The 17874-nt window shown below is 38.0% G+C and overlaps 1 protein-coding gene across 1 annotated transcript in view; it reads left to right on the top strand.

Annotated features, from left to right (window-relative positions):
• Positions 1-11476, top strand: part of LOC139700858 (uncharacterized) — a 50972-nt gene extending 39496 nt beyond the window's left edge. Inside the window, exons 3-6 of the mRNA XM_071599290.1 lie at positions 3610-3681; positions 4841-4986; positions 9305-9410; positions 10135-11476. Of these exons, the coding sequence (XP_071455391.1) occupies positions 3610-3681; positions 4841-4986; positions 9305-9410; positions 10135-10345 (535 nt within the window). The 3' untranslated portion in view covers positions 10346-11476. The remainder of the gene's footprint in view (positions 1-3609; positions 3682-4840; positions 4987-9304; positions 9411-10134) is intronic.
• Positions 11477-17874: the final 6398 nt, after the last annotated feature.

The following is a 17874-nucleotide window of genomic DNA, read 5'->3' as shown; positions in this document are numbered from 1 at the left end:
TAAAGGAAAAATTCAACATTAAAAGTTAGGTTAAAGGTTAAAGTGGTGGCGAGTGAGGTATTTCAAACCGATTTCTCTCTGCGGAAATAAACGAAGGACTGAGAAGGCGTATCTAAGCACTCGCATACCTAATGTGCATATATATTTCTATCACGTATACACGATTCACTAGTGAAGAAGTGACTATTGCACTGAGCATCAAAGAAAACACCAAAGGCACAAAACATCTACGCAACTGCGTCGTGAAAAACCTTTATTTTTTACATTTGAAACTCCATGGTAGGAATGCTGCTTACGATCCACGCTAGAACTACTAAAGGTTTCCCATGGAGGAAAAAACAAAATAGATGCCATGCCAAACATTGACGATAGCCAAGAAACCACGATATACTTATTTAGCACCGCACTTAAGAGTGAAAATGTTTTCCCAGGATTACTGGTATTTATTTTGATTCATTGGATGAAATACTTGGTTTTGATAAAAGGGCGCCAATTTAGATGGAATCCATTCCAGATATCCTTTTCCGCGCTGTTAAATAGGTACAACATCAGGAATACAGGCGAAGAAACGAGGATAATAATGTATTATAGCTAAGTGTATAAGTAAAAAATATTGATATTAGGTTATTCAGAGAATTGTAAGAAAATTACTTTGAGCGGTATGGATGCAAGGTAGAGCCTCAGGGAATTAAAAGAGAAAACAGCGCCGAGCATATGTTGTCGATTTGGTTCATAGCTGCATGAGAATTCTTAAATAATGTGATTTGCAGCAAAGGTTTAAGTTCTTTCCTAGCATAACAGTTAACCTATAATGAAAATAATCAAAATAATGAAAAATTAATAAAATCTTAAAATAATTCCGGACACAACTTAAATCAAGTCAGGTGTAAATGTATCATTCGTGGATGAAGTTAATGCTTCAACCTCCAAGATCGATTTCCCGAAGGAGCGTGGTCAAGATACCTGATCACTTTGCCCTCACGATTTATCTCGGACATTCAAAAGGAGCCTTAACGTCTCATTTCACCGAGGCTGGTCATGACTTTCTATTTCTCTTTTCCCTTCCACTCGGTTCCTCCCGGAAACTTGGAAATGCTTTCCATTTTCTCTCCCTCTCTATGCGCCCTTACAACATCCGGATTGCATATTCAATCGAAAATCCCGAGGCAGGATAACGCTCGGAGTTTTGAGGACCCCCCCCCCCATCCATTCCCCTCCGAGTCAAAGCCTAGGCGCCCGAACGGCGCCCAGCTATAGAATGGCAATGAGTCAGTGTTAAGGTTCCGAATTCGTACGGTTCCTCTCTTCGCACTCCTCGGAACGCCGCACGTCTTTTGCTCATCCCAAGGGTGTTGTTGAGATAGGGTAAAAGGGAGATGGCATGTAAAACGCTATGCAGATAACGATAAGATCTTTATCTCCGTATTCTACGTCCGAAAACGGTCGAGCTTCTAGAGGTCTCCTCCTGTGAACGTGAACACAAATGCAAACAACGCTTTTTTCCTCTAACAGCTAGAAGTTTCGAAAATTTTTCGGCACGTTTCTCGCGTATCTAATCGCGGCCTCCACGCTACTATTTCGACGTCTCAAATTGAGCACCTACAGCAGGGAAATTGGCAGTTTCATCTACATCTACACAATGCATCACAAGCTGAATCAAGGATGTGAAGCAGATAGTGTTAGAACACCATAAAACCACCATAAACATTTTATAAATATATGTATTTACATGTATATACATACACATACATACTTGTGTGAGTGTGTGTTTTTGTGCGTGCATGCACGCGCGTTAGATTAATAGTTGTATATCTACGTTTATTCACAAATCAAATCAACCTTGGGGCGAGTTCCTTTTTATTTGTGTTTTGTCTTTTGTATTAGTGCCATCTCAGCTTTTTGCGTGCATTTACATATATTCATATTTAGAGTATATTTTGATTAGGCACAGTTATAGGGGTTGTGGTTAATTTGCCCCGTTTTGCGGGAGAGGATTTTGATTCAGATCATATCATCAAGTAATAGTTCTGAGTAACGCCAAATTTAAGTGGATAAAAATGGAAAGAAATGCAAGGGAATGGAATGTAGAAGTACTTACCATAGGCATAGAGAAGCTTGGGAAAAAGTGTAATAATCATAAAGGAAAAGCAAAGAAGTTCTAGACATGGTGGTGAGAGGGAAGTAGCGTATGGGGGGAAAACTAAAGGAGACAGGAAGCACGAATGCAGTTCGTATCGGTTGGCGATTGAAGTTTGAAGTCCGTGAAAGAGGGGACAACCTTACACAAAAGAGAAAGGGGTGGGCAGTTAGAAGGGTAATTGGAAGTTATGAAGGGAGGAAGAATGTATGCCAATTTGAAGACAAGTTTATTGAGTTTTGGAAGTCAGATTTTGTATTTTTTGGATCAGTGAAAGACATGTATAGTCGTTCTGTTGTTATCGGCTGTGCCCATCCAAAACCTATTTCAACTCGTGCAATACTATAAATATTCATGATTACCAATCATATCAATATATTTCATATTCATAAACTTCTTTACACTCACGCACAAGTACACTCGTCTATAGTATGCAATAATGGGTGTGTTAGAGTAAAGTATTCAAATTTTGGTAACTTAATTTTGAAAGTAGTCATCCGTGAGTCCAAAGCTAAGTGTTAAAGATTTACAAGACTTATAACAATAATGAAAGGGATTTCTATGAGAGATCTGAATGTTTGTATTATTGCACAATTAGTGGAGAATGCACAAGAAGGCAAATGGTTTCTGATTTGCAATATTTTTCGTTAACTATGTTTCAATATTATGTGAATCGACAAGGCATCCGTTGGAAGCTCTGCCAGACAATTAAAAACTTATTTATTCGTTTCACTAATCATTCTTGAGCGTCATGAAGTAATTGAAAATATCCAAAATAAAAGACAATTACTTCTACTATTTTCAATTTTCCTCATGATTTTCCGCAACCAAACTTCCTCATTTTGCCCTGCAATTTCCGGTCAAATATATATATATATATATATATATATATATATATATACACAGTATATATATATACAGTATATATATATATATACAGTATATATATATATATATATATATATATATATATATATATATATATATATATATATATATATATATATATATATATATATATATATATATATATCCATGAAAACCAAAAGCAAATTTTACTTTTAAGTCGTATTTTATAAAAATCTCTCACATCAAATTAATCAAAGCAAAAAAATAAAATTCTCAGTTTAACGGGTTGGATGAAAGCGTGGGAATTGAAAAGGTCATTAAAAGTGCCAAATGACTGACATTCAATTCAATGAATTCACAGAGAAGTCATCCGTGCGATAAATGAATCCGGCATTAATTTTTGCATCCACGGATTTCAGGACATTAAACAAAAGCTGCAAATAGGGCGGAAAACGTGTTGGATTTGTAATGACATGAAGTAGGTACAATACTTTCAGCTTATGCGTCTAGAACAAAGGTTCCATTTAGTAATCTGTGAACGCTCTGAATTGATCAACAGGACCCTTCACATAACAATTTTTAGCCGTTTCCATTTAATCAATATATTTTCCTTATATTTTCAGAGTATCGGCGGCAGTTGTGTTCTTCCTTGAGATCACGTGGGCGATCACAATGTTCCTTCAAGTATGTCTGAGGTGAGTTAGGATTAGAAACGAACTGATCCACGTAAACGACGACTTCCCCTAGAGGTTGAAGGAGAAAGTTTATTTCAAAGTTTTTACCGCGTTATAATGTTTTAATCTTTAAAATGGAACAAATCATTAGTTTGAACTACAAAATGACTCCTTTTTCTTAATAAATTCTTCTAAAAATGTTAGTATCAATTCTAGTTTCTTTAATTTCAACTAAATAATGAAATACGATATATATAGCGTCAATGATTACATTTTTAATTACCTATCCTGAGAAAAATAAAAGCGGTCCTCTGATCGCATATAGCCTTATTCCCAACAATATATACAGTAAATCTCAAAAATTCACACATTCCATATTATATATATATATATATATATATATATATATATATATATATATATATATATGTTTTCAAGAAACACGACATTATATTTACACACGAAATATAACACGAAAACCCGCCATATGGCGTACAAATATTCATTCACATGGAAATAAGGAAAATTGAGAGAAACCCATGCAAAAGGCTAGCATAGCAGAGGTGGAGGAATCGAGCAGATCACCGGTGTGACGAAAATTCTGTTGACCGGGACTTGAAAACCGGATCTTTCGACTTACAAGGCCGATGCTCCAACTACTTGAGCTATCGAGGAAACGTAATTTACACTGAAATCTGCGGGGGGTTTATGGAATCCAGTGCCCCGATTCTTTGGCCTAGTGCCACGATTCTTGGCCCAAGAACCGTGTCAGTAGACCAAAGAATCAGGGTACTTGGTTGCATCAAATCGCAAGTCGAAAGATTCGGTGTTCAAGTCCCAGTCAATGAAATGTTTTTACACTTGTAATCTACTCGATTCTGCCTTCCCTACTTCTACTATGCCCTCCTTTGTGCGTGTTCCTATCCCTTTTCCTTATATCTATTTCCATGTGTTCTTAAATATATATATATATATATATATATATATATATATATATATATATATATATATTTATACATATAAATATATTTATATTGACTAGAATTACCATAAAAAAACCTAGTATTTCAAGCAGTGTGGTTCAAAGGAAGTCTCTTTCGCTTCCAATATACGGATTTCTTTAGGTTACTAGTCACTATATGCCTGAGGAATGCATTATGACTTCTTTCTCGTATTTCAGGCACGACGACGGGTGCGGGGGTGGTTGTCTGCGTTGCTGGAAAGGAGTTCTTTGGTGTGGTTCTTGGAAGAAAGGCATTCTCTACGCTTTGGCCGGAGCCGCCATACTTATAAGGCCGTACCACCTTTGGCTTACACCGGCATCTGGTAAAAACCAAATGAATAGAAATATCCGAAGAGCTGTAATCATAAAACTTAAGAAAAAAATAATAACTTTTAACTTGGGTACTTTCCGGGATTAATTTGTGGAAAAGATTGAAATTGAGAGAAAACTTCATACTGTTTCCACGTAATTTTTTGTTTATTTCACGACTGTTTCCAATTGGTTGTATTTCAAGTGAATCATCTAAGTGAAGAAATTCAGATATAAAGTGAAAGGACCTAAGTCCTGATATAAAAATAAAGCCTCTATATCCCTCATTGCATCCCATCAAACTTTCTAGAATACAACCACATAGGTTATTCTGCTCCCGTAATATTACGCATGGAGAGGATAGACTTGAAGTTAAATACACTCGAGCAATTGCTCAGCCGAAGCTCCTGTTGGCGTCAACGATGTCGTCGACCGTGGATCTGAAGAGATTCTGAATTCCTTCCGGTAATTGAACTCGGAAGTAGAGCGGGTGGGTGGTGTCGAGGGGGTTGATGTGATGCTTTTGATCTACCGCCTTGTCCGAGGACTGGTCGTGGACGTGGTTTGGATCCGAGTAGAAGGCATCAATTAGATGTTGCGTGCTTTCTGTAGGGATATGGGGGGTGTCTTTCGTCGGCCTTCAGTTGGCGATCCAATAGTTAGGAAACGTTCTGGTGTTCACTAAAAGTCTGAGGCCACCAGGTGTGTAGCAGGTAGGATATTCGAGCACTGCAACGCCTTTTTGGATAAAAGTGTAGATTAGCATGTACTTTAATTATCGAGTATTACCTATCCTACCTATACCTAAAGTATTCTCTGCCAATTGTGTAGCTTTAAATGAAGTGAAGTTCAGTGCTGATAATAGTAAATTTGCCGAGAATCCGGTAGAATCGAAAAGGACATTTTACATGAGATTCAATATTAAAATGAAGACGATTCTGGTGAAAATTTAAAAAAAAACTCTAATTTCAAGGAAACATTATCTGCAATGATAGTAAAATCGAAGTTTAAGAAACTAAGTCGCAGAATATCATCACATAATTCAAAGCACAGGTGCAGATATAATTATTTAAACAAAAAGCTAGTTAGCCTCTGATATTGGTGACCGTGGGATTTTCCCACAATCCTTTTCCATTTACAGTAATGACAGAACAATAGAATCGGGGGCGGTATCTTTATTCGAGTAAAACATCTTGCGTCAGCAGGGATAAGGTGATTCTGGGTAATGGTTTAGAAAGCTTTTGGGACTCAATTAATAATTATTAATCCTTAATCCAAAATAATTTAGGTATGCGCTTTTTACAGACCACCAGTTGGTAGAGATAATTGAAAACTAGAATTAAATCACCAAATCAAAAGTTTCTTATCCACAATGATCGCGACGTTATTACCGATGGAGATTTCAATAGACTTTCTATTGACTGGAGCACATATAGTATAGTTTTAAAACGGGGGGCAAAGACTGCGAATTGCAATATCTGCGAATTGCTATTGAATTATTTTACGTTGAACTAATTGTATCTAATTTTCACTTCACCAACGAGGGGTGATAATAATTTTGATTTTTAGCAAGAAATATTTCCAAAAAAATCTTAACTATAGAAACCATAATTGGAGTTAGTGACCGCAGTGCAGTAAATGCTCAGTGGTCCATGGGGTCCGAAATAAGATGCCTAAAAGAAAAATTTACTTTGTTAAATTTGTTGTCTCAGGCGTAACTTTATGGAATTTTCATAACATATTGAAACGAAATGAAATAATTTACTTTTCCACATACATTATTTAAAAAAACACGATACAGGTTTCGACGTTGACCGTCATCATTAGGTAAAGTGTGTGGAATTACAGAGTAAATTATTTCATTTTATTTCAATATGAAAATTTACTTGTTTAAAAAAAAGGGACTAAAATGGCCTGAAGTACGTGCTACAGAATCAATTTCCCAGTTTAAGGAAGAATAGTGATCACCGAAATATTAAGGATACGTAAAATTACCTTCTTGAGATCAAGCGTTTAGCAGTCAACAACTTCATTCCCAGTAAATTCATAAAACATATTACGGAACCTAGAGGGTACAACACGAATATTAGGAAGGTATTACGACGTCAAAGGTTATGTCATGCCTAGATGAAAAATAATAGGGATGAACTCTCTTGTGACAAAAAGAATGAAATTACTTATGATTATGGGATATCTAGGACAAATGCCAAGAATGAATTTCGGAAAGCGTTACGGGAATTCAAAAGGAAAAGGTTAGCGGAAAAGTTGAAAGACAATCGAAAAGCGTTTTGGTCATAGGACAGAGAAATTCTGGTAAATAAGTCAACTGTTAATTCACTCAAAAAGGCCAAAGAGTAACAAGCAATTTGGAAAAGACTAACTTATTGAATTGCTTCTTTCTAACCGTATTTAAAATATCTCACAGAATACCCCCGAAAGCCTATTGAATTGTGCCGGTCAACCGATACCAAAAATTGAAATTTCATATAGTGGAATAGAACGTTTGCTGAAAAATATTAAACCTAATACATTTTTGTGGCCCGATTAAATACCTGCTCGTATATTTAAGGATCTAGCTTTGGAAATCGCGCTGTATCTCGAAATAATATTTAAGAAGCCGCTGGTAGATCACAAGGCTCCTAGAGATTGGAAAACGGCTAACGTAACACCAATATTTTAAAACGGAGACGAGAAGGAACCGACCAATCACAGACCTATTTGCCTCCCACCCTTTCCTTGCAAGGTTATTGAACATATAGTTGATAGTTCGATCGTGAGAAATCTCGATAATCAGAAGTTATTCAAGGAAAATTAGCACGGTTTACAAAAAGGATAGATCCAACGAGACACGACTTTCGCTTTTTGTTTATAATATTCTTATTTTGAAAGAGAACAATATTCCAGTGGACGTAATTTTTCTAGATACTAAGAAAACCTTCGAAAAAGTACCTCATAGTACACTACTCGCAAAGCTAAAAGCATATGGCATAGATAAAAATACCCGGGGTTGGATTTAAGACTTATTGAATGGTCGGGTACAAAGAGTAGTGATAGTTGGAATTAGCTCAAATGCAGTATAAGTTACTTCAGCCGTTCCTTAGTGTAGTATTATCGGATCTCTTTTATTCATGCTTAACGTTTAAGTCATTGACTCTGTAGTCACTAGTAAGATACGTTTATTTGCCGACGATGGAGTGTTTTACCATGATATCCGTGGTACTGAGGACATAGCAGATTTTTCAGATGACCTTAATGCTATACAACGCTGCTGCGACACTTGGCAATTAGAATTAAACTTTAAAAAAAGTACGCGGTCATATACTTGGAAAGAGAGCAATTACCACCCGAAACCCTGCTGCATTAGGAACATCGAAATGGAATGTGTTGCTTCAATTAAATACCTAGGCTTTACCCTCACTCACGATCTCTCCTGGGTGAAACATATACAGGTATGGACGAGCAACAAAAAATTAGGATTTATTTGAAAAATACTGGGTAAATGTGATGAAAAGGTCCAAGAGAAATGTTATCTGTCGTTGCCTAGGCCTCATTTAGAATATGCTGCAAGTATATGGAAGCCTCACGAAGTTTGATTATTCGCCGCATGGGATCACGCGCAAGGTAGATGAGCTAGATTTGTAAAACGTCGTTTTGATAAATTTAGTAGCAGATTCAAAATATTAGAGTAGCTAGTCTGGGAGTCACTCAAGGAGCAAAGGTTAAACTACAGACTGAAACTCTTGCATAAATTGGAAGGGTCTTCATGTCATTTTTTCAATGAACAATAAGGGATTAGAATAACATTGATAACATTGTTTGACCGCGGTAGTTACATGTTCAGGAAAAATTATTCTGCTGTGTATTCAGCCCCTGCCACACACCCTTGAGGCGGCTTTCAGCGTATATAAATGAATAAATTCGATATAACCAAGAACATTTGGCTCAACAATGATTTTACAATGATTTCTTTTATTTTCCTATTCTCCGGCCTTGACCTAGAACTTTTCCGCTATGACCTCTTTCAGGCACCCATTCACAGCGAAACCCATTTACAAGTTCTCCCGCCCTAAACCGCCGCTCATTTCATTCCTACAATCCAAAGAAAAAATTATCCTCTTCTTTTACGCGGAAAAAAGAATTTTTTTCAATAATATTAAAATGACGAAATTTTCAATAATTAATTCATGATGCACGAACATTCAAATCACAACGCTAAAAAAAGTTTTCATACCAATCTTGGAGAAAGGTTTAGATAGATGGTGTACCAAGTTCAGCGCCATTTCTGATTATCCTCGAAAATCACTATTCAACTTTCTTATCTTTATTTTTCAGGGGGTATGTTGCTGTTCCTGGCGGTGTTATATTTCCTTCTCACGCTCAAGGCAAGACTGGAAGCAAAAGATGCCCTGCTTGCTGGAAGAGACGACAGCTATGACAGGTCGGTTAAAGGAATTGATTTAAGATGTTTTCGTTATCGTGGAGTACGCATGTGAAGTTATAATTTGTGAGCCTTAAGTACATGATATATTAAACAAAATATTTATCGGATACTATATACTAAATTGGTTTAATATTTTAATTTTCACCTCTTATCTCGCTCTATCAAAACTTCATAAGAGTAACAGAGCCTTGAATAGCAGTAAATAAATACATTTATATAAAATTGTGTTGAAATAAATTTAGTTAATTTTAGTTAATTTTATTTTTATTCAATATTAACTGTTAATAAGATTTCATTCGGCGCTTTAAAATAATGAAATCGTATTGAAATTTTTAAACGCAATTGAAATTTTTAAAAGGAGCTCGAAGGCACATATCTTAACTTGGATACCCTTTGTTTTTAGTCATTAAACGAATTTTTGCAAACATTTAAAAAATTCCCAACTGATTTTCTCAATATATTTTTTAAACTATGAAATTGAATACATTGAATCCGGCAGCAAATTAGTTCCATTCATTGTTGGAAAAAATGTTCATTTAATTAATACAAAAAATTTATTCAGTCAATTTTTCCGATAACCGATGGAAAGGTTATGAATATTTAGTGACAGCTTTCAAATGACAACCAGTAGTAAATTTAAGGCGATCGCCATTAATTGAATTTTCTGCGGACGGGGATTATTGAGTCAATTTATTATTTTTTCAAATACTTGCCATCCCAGATTTGAGGAAGTGCTCGATGACACGATGCCGGAGCCCCTGTCCCAAAGGGGATACATGGACACCAACCACCACATCCTGATTCAGCCGACACCCTCGACCTCCGGCACGCCATACCCGGGGGCCAACGGCCCGTCCACCTCGTCCACGACGTCGAGGACCAACTTCCTCGTGAACGACTGCTGTGATCACGAGATCCTGCTGGAGATTTGACCCTCTCGGTCAAACACCAACTCGACGCCCACGTCATCGACAATGCAGAGCCGCCACCCCCCGCAGCCGCCGCCACAACCACCCCAGTCGCTCATCTCCGCGTCGCCCGACTTCACGGAGGCTACCTTCGTCCCAACTATGACGTCCGCCGCGGACGACCTAGGCGTCCTCCTGGTCAGGGACGCCAATCACCACCACCCGGGCAAGCAGCCGGGAAAGGGGCGGGAGAGGCCGGCGTCAGCGGCTGACGGCATCGCAAAGGGAGGCGCCACTCACAATGGCGGCCAGGATGGCTTCAAGGATGGAAGGGCTGGCGAGGCGATCATGTCATCCACGCCGCGCCGTGAGATCGTGGGGTCCCGGGAGATGCGCTGGTGACGTGAACCGCGGAAGAGGGACGCGGGAAAGCACCGCTTCGGTTCCTGGAGGCTTGGAGGGGAAACCCGCGGCTCCCGAGTCGGTTTCCGCTGAGAATCAAGCATGGAGATATGAAGATAGAGGGGAAACACTGAAAATCTGGTCTCCTTACCCTCTACGAACCGTTTCGCTTCCCTCAACCACGCGAAAGAGAGGTGTCCGGATGCTTTCGGGATAGTTTCAAGCAGTGTCCGTCTCAAGGAGCTGGCTGGGAATAAGGAATGAATTTTCAAACGTATACCGCCGGTTCGATTGGAAGATGTCTGAAAGGAATGTTTTGTAAAAATCAAAATGGCTTCGGGACTGTCTTTTTTGAGTGATGCTTAATGTGATGTGTAAAAAATTAAAAAGTCGATGTAGCAAAAAATAACGAGACTGGCGTGGGAGTTTAATATCGCACGATTGTTGCTCGTGGATTGGTTTTCTACATTTTTAAAAATATATTTCACTGTGTACATATAAAACGATGTGTAAATTATGACAATTTTTTCAAAATACCTAACTTCTTAGGACCTTTCAAAGAACTGGATAAAAGAGTTGGAGCGATGTTTCATGTTCATTGGATAAACTGTACTGCATGCCAATTACACCACTGTGAACGTTTTTTTATGAAATTCCCATATCTCACCCACATGTGGTTACTATTGCCATAGTTTAACAATAGACCATTTTGATCCATACATGTAATGTAAATGCAAATTTTATTTCATAGAAAGTCAGTCAATGTATGAAAAAATTATCTATGTAATTATTCTTGAATAATACATTTGTATGCTGTAAATAATTAAAATTAGGCATAATTCGTTTTATTTCCAATAAATAAATTAATTGAAAACATTAATTACCGGACCAATTTAGTTGATTCCGAACAAATAATCAAATATTTGTGCATTTTTCAAATCGAAAAGTAAAAAATATTTTTAACTCTGCCTTAATCAATATTTACTCGGATGAAAAATTCTTTAAATATTTAAAACAAATATCTCGCTTGGTTAATTTTTCAATTATCTTGAATTCATGATAAGGACGATGAAAATGAAAGAAAAATTGAGTCATAATAATTTTGCAGTCGCATGAGGCGTGAAGGCTTAATGAAATATGCAAATAATTTGGCCGATCCAGCAAAACAGGAGGTCCGTGCTCACTGCCTTTATTTTACCGTTTTAAATTTGATAATTAGAAACCTGAGAAAATAAATGCAAAAAGCATACTTTCATAAAACAATAATAACTAAAGAAATAATTTAATTAATTATCCATTATACTTATGGATATTAGCCCAAGATCATAAGCCGATAAAATATTAATATTTTGCTGGCCACATCGCCGACGACGTACTGCCTGAAATTCATAAACCAGCAAAGCGCATTAGTTCAGCGATTAAATTCCCGACATTGTTTTGATACCATAAAATAAGATTCCATAAAGAACGGGATTCGTTTAGTGGTAACTTAAGAGAAATATCAAAATTCCTGAACTCAGAAGTATTTCTGATCATTAGTACAACGTGCAAGTTGGATTTTAAAAAGTTCATCATGTACAAGCCATTTTCATATAGAAAGCAATTGTAAAACGTTCACCGGGGTAAAACCAATGTTTCTTAGCTAAAAATAATCACAGAATTAAGTTTTAAAGCAATTTGAAGTTTATTTTTATGTTTAACAAAAATAATTATAACTTATGGACCACATGCTCTCAATTGAATGCTTTCAGGGTCCAGGCAAATATTATACTGTGGTTCCTCTAAAGTTTCTGCTAGTTGGACTCAGATTTCAAATAAATTAGGGAGATCCCGCAGCAATTTTGATGGAGTCGACAGCTGATAAACATTGAAATGCAGAGAAAAATAATGAATCAAAATAGCGTAATCACTTTATGAATTAATTATTTTTAATAGTTTTTACCCCTTAACAAAATTTAAAAATATAATGATTGAGCTTTCACTCTTTGCTCTAAAATTGCAATTGTAAAGCCCGATAAAAACCGATGTGTTCTTAGGCGTGACTACGGTAACATTGAAATTATAAAATAAGCAAAATAAGATTATTTTGAGTCATTCCTTAAAACTTGATCCACCCTCTAAGAAATTCGATGTTATCGTTTCTTTCGTGACCGAGCCCGAGAATTTCCAATACCCGTTACTTCAAAAGCTATGTTTATGTCATTTTATGTTAGCGTGACTTGCTGCAAAATAGTTAATGTGTTATTTTAAACAAATAGCCAAATTGAATCTTGATGTTTAGAAAGCTGAAACAACAACAATGAGTACAATTTTCACATTTTCTCACCAATGTAGCGCACCGGCAACAGCCTAAGAGTCAAGTACGGTAAACTGCTTGAGCTGAAAGTGTCTCAGTATAGAATTCATAAATTTCCACAAAATATTTCCGATTTTACTACTAGGTAACGAAATAGAGCATTGTTGATTGCTTCTACCTTAGGCTATGGTAATTTTTACATCAAAATTTTATATAAATTTACACACCTACAATTAAGGAGTAGTTTGAACTCATTCTTTTTTCTAGCTTCACCCAAAGGGTAGTAAATAAATTAAATTTGCTCTTTATATTAAAGTAATTAGAATATCTGGTTCTGTTCATCTTAATGAAGAAGAAACTGCGTTGATAAAAATTGCAAAGATATGGGAAAGTATTAGTAATAGGTAATGGCGTCTGGAATAAGCGTATACGGATACTTTTTCAAAACAAAGAATAAGATGGTATAAAAATTAAGAAGTCAATATCGCGACCAAGCGTAGGTAATTATGAAAAAACCGCTTTCGCTCCCATCGACGCGACCTACAAAGGCGGTAAAAATTTTTAAACCGGATAAAAAAACTGGTTGTGAATATTACTGTCAGATACAGATTCACAGAGGATAGTATGAAACACGCATTGAAGTCATACACAAAAAAACAAAGTTGTCATGCTCGTAAGAGAGACAACATATTTAGAGTAAATGACCTCTGTGCACACCAACACGAATTTAAGCATGCTAGGTCTCTTGTTTTTTTTCTGATGTTCCATCCTGGTCGTTGCGGCCAGAGTAACAACCAACGCGCGAACATGAGATGGGCCTCCGCGATAAAAGCACCATTGTTAACATAAGAGAGAAGCCGAAATAAAAAGGAAAAACGGGAGCTCTCTTTCCCCATGCCTACGACTCCTTACTCCCCCTAATCTTATCGAAAGGGACATTCTGGATCTGGAAAAGAGAAAATGAAAAGAAAAGAATAAAGGAAAAAGGCGGCGCACTTTATAAAGAGGCAGAGAGAGAAAATATAAAAGTAGAAGATGTTAAAGAATAAAAAAAGGAAAGGAGCAAGTAAATGATTCCACTGCTATACTCCTCCCCTCTCTAGCCGACCCTTTTCTCTATTCCTCCCCATATACACCCTCCCTCATACCACCTTTTTGTAGCCGGCCTGCGATGGGAAATCCCGTGGGTGCACAATCCAAAAGGATTGAGTTAACGGTTAATTGAGGAATGGTTCCTGGGCGGAGGGAGGAAGGATGAACGGGGGCGGGGAGAAAGTGAGAGCAGACAGGAGAGGTCTTGGGTAAGAGAAGGAACAGAGATAGGTTGAAGAGGAGGCGGAGGAGGATTTAGAAGCGGGGTAGCGACGCCGGTCGGACGTAGGGTGAGAGACAGAGAGGGTAAAGGAAGCGGGAGGTTGAATGGTCGATGTGCGGGCGATAGGGAAAAGAGATGGCCCCCTGGCGGTCCAATCGGAGAAAGGGGTAAACGCGGTGCGGTAGGGGGAAGGCAGAGAGGGGAGGTTCTACGAGTGGGTGGAGACGGGTGAGTTGCAATTCCATTCGCCGGGGGAGGAAAAGGGGAGTCCGGGAGGGAGGAATGGTAGAGTGGCGGAGGAGAGGGTGGTCGGATCCCCGGGCGGGGCGTGGTGGGAGGGAGGGAAGGGGCCGTTTCCGTGCGTGGAAGGCGAGAGGTAGGGATGACGGGGCGGGCGGTGGCGTGCGGAACGGGAGGAAGAAAGAAGTCCTGGCGGCTAAAGGGAGGACGGAGGTGAGGGGTAAATGGGTATGAAGTGGATCTCTCTATTCCTTCAGGACCAATTTCACCTCAGAGAATACACTTCAGTTTGCTCCCGAATTCCCTTCCTCCCCCCTCTTCTTAACCCCTCTATCTTACCTATCCCGCCTCCTTCTTCCCTTCAATTCTCATTTCCTTTCCCTTTACTTCTCATATATATATATGCCCACTTTTTCTTCACCCCTCCCTCTCTTCACGCACACTGTTTCTCAACTCCTGCTCCCTTAACCCCCCTTCCCCGTTGTTTCTTTCCCCTCCCATTTGAATTCAAACACACGAGGCAGCGAGGGAAGGGCGGAGCCGCCGGGGTCAAGGAGTCCGGGATGCCTGTGTACGCGGTGAAAAATTAAAATGGGGGGCGACGAAATGGACGTTAATGCCGGATGCGTTTCAAAGTTTCATTATTTCTTTCCGACTTTTCGATGGCGGCATATGCCGGCGTCTCCACAATGACTGCGGGAGGCCGGAATTTCCGAAATCCGTGAGAGTGCCTTCTACCTTTAGATTTTCAATAATCAGGCACCGGTCGCACCAGGTCACGTCCTGACCATGTTCCCGAAAAAAATAGGGACGTAACATAACTGTTGAGTTGCTTTTACGATGGTTGGAAAGCGGGAGGATATATATTACTGGGTCATAACATGAGATGCAAGTAGTCAAGTAACGGTCGTGATCCCTAAATATGCATTGGAAAAAGGGTTTCCTGCATCGTTTGGCTGGAGTTTAAATTTCCTTAGCATCCTATTAATTCCTCAGTAATCTTCTTGCTTTCAATGGATTCAATCTTATGGTTACTCTTATTTTTTTGCTATTTACTGTTGGTTTACGAAACAAGACATGGGCAAAGGGAAGTTGGCAAATGATTTATATATATTTAAATTTTTAAAAATTCATTTCTATGCCCTATTTTATGTAGGCACATTGAAATGATATACAACCAGGGTAATTTGACATTCGTTAGGGAAATTATGGTAAAAATAAAAACAATATTTTCTCGCATCACTAATACAGATAATTATGCATTATACAACTAATTATGCAGCTAATGCGAAACATGCATTCCAAATATCTTGCGTGTATGACTCAAATTTCTTGCAGACATACACTAGTAATACCGGTATGAATCATTGTCTGAGTCTTTCCACATTTTCATGTTTTACACCTACAACTACTAAATATACGTTAATACCCTGTGAGATACCAAAAAGGTGTGTGGCAGGGGGTGGGCAACACCAGGAGGAAATGGTAAGGGGTGAGGGGGTTAGGGTTTTTCAAATCGATGGGGAAAGGTAGGGGCACCTGGAAAAAAAATGTAAATATACTCGTATAACCATGCGCAGTCCCTACCTTGTAGGTTAATATTTTTTGTGTCGAGCTGACTCCTGGGGGATTGCGATTACAAGCATTCTGGGCTCTTAATGATCTTGGAAAAATTGAAATTTTAAACCTGCCAGTCTTGTAGTCTATCTCTCCTATCTTATATTCGTGATCCCTCCGCTCGTAATACGTTGGGGTTCGTATTATGTTCTTGATGTCATCGGAAAAGGACCCATCTTTAAATATTTTTAATAAGTTTAATTTTTATTGCAAACGCCGCTGTGTAAGCGAATCCAAGCCTAAATTTTCTCACTAAGTAGTTACGCTACTGCGTTGGTCATAACAATGCTTGACGAATGCAGCCCCCCTCCGCTGAGCTCGGTCTAATTCCTAAATCAAATTTATCTCTTGAGGATTCCATATACTGGCAGCATAATCTAGATGGGGTCTGACTAGGGCAAGAAAACATCATTCCTTCTCTTTTTCGTCGCATTTACATAGCACTCTTTTAACAAATCTCAATTTTTTATTAGCACAACCGCATATTTCTCGTTTGTGCTTTCCCCAGAACAGATCATTAGAAATTGTTACACCTAAGTATTTAAAGGAATCTACCCCCGCGATTTCGATTTGTTTTACTTTGTAACTAAATGGGAGGGAATTACTCTTTTCCCAAAAATAAATTACTGCGCATTTTTTTCAAATTTAATTTCAATTGCCATGTATCGCATCTATTCTGAATTGCATCTTGGTCTTTAGCTAACGCAACTCTGTCTTAGCGAATTCGAATTTCCCTATAAATCACCGCATCTTCAGCAAAAAGACAGAGTTTACTATTAACCACGGTACTCAGGTCATTTATGTAAATAATGAATAAGAGGGAGGCTATGACACCTCCTTGTGGTACACCCGACGTGACCTTGACAGAATTGGATGATACACCGTCCAAGGATGACAATTTGAACACGATCTCTTAAGAATTGTCTAATCCAGGATATAATACTCTCGTGTGTTCCATAAGTTTCTAACTGCGCGAGTAACTTGCAATGAGGGACTTTATCGAAAGCTTTTTTAAAATCTAGGAATATCGCATCAACTGGAATATTACTTTCACCGGAGTTCATTATATCATGCACAAAACCATCAAATGGGCAGCCAATAAATAGTACCACCGTTTGATTACATGATTTCACGGCTAAGTTTATTGGTTGAAATAAACATATTTCTCAAAATTCATTTCTATTCTCATCAAATGAATTCAAGGATAAATCCTTATGAGACATTCGTGCAAATTCGTGAACGAAAGTGTTTCGGATGGGGTGGGAAGATGGTGGAAGTTGGATGTGTAAGACCGAATAAGATAGAAAGTAGATAGAGGAAGAAAAGTGAAGAGTCAGGCGTGATGTGGTGGAATCGAGACATAATAAAAACTTCGTTGCAATTTTCCACAGTTAAAACTTTATTTCCGACCATGGTTTCGATACACTGTATCACTGGTGTGACCTGATGATGACACAGTGTATCGAAACCATGGTCGGAAATAAAGTTTTAACTGTGGAAAATTGCAACGAAGTTTTTATTATGTAGATAGAGGAGATATGGAAGGGAAGCGAAATATTTCGTTCTGTTACAGAAAGGAGAATTTCAGGTAATATACGATGTGTGGTTAAAAGATAACGCATTTTGATCAATATGGATTATGTGGAAACTATGAAAAACCAAAGACTGAATGTACTAATTGAA

This window comes from Hetaerina americana, unplaced genomic scaffold, assembly GCF_022747635.1.
Source record: "Hetaerina americana unplaced genomic scaffold, ioHetAmer1.1.p SCAF_11, whole genome shotgun sequence".
Lineage (NCBI taxonomy): Eukaryota > Metazoa > Arthropoda > Insecta > Odonata > Calopterygidae > Hetaerina > Hetaerina americana.
This window is presented reverse-complemented; position numbering and strand designations above follow the sequence as displayed.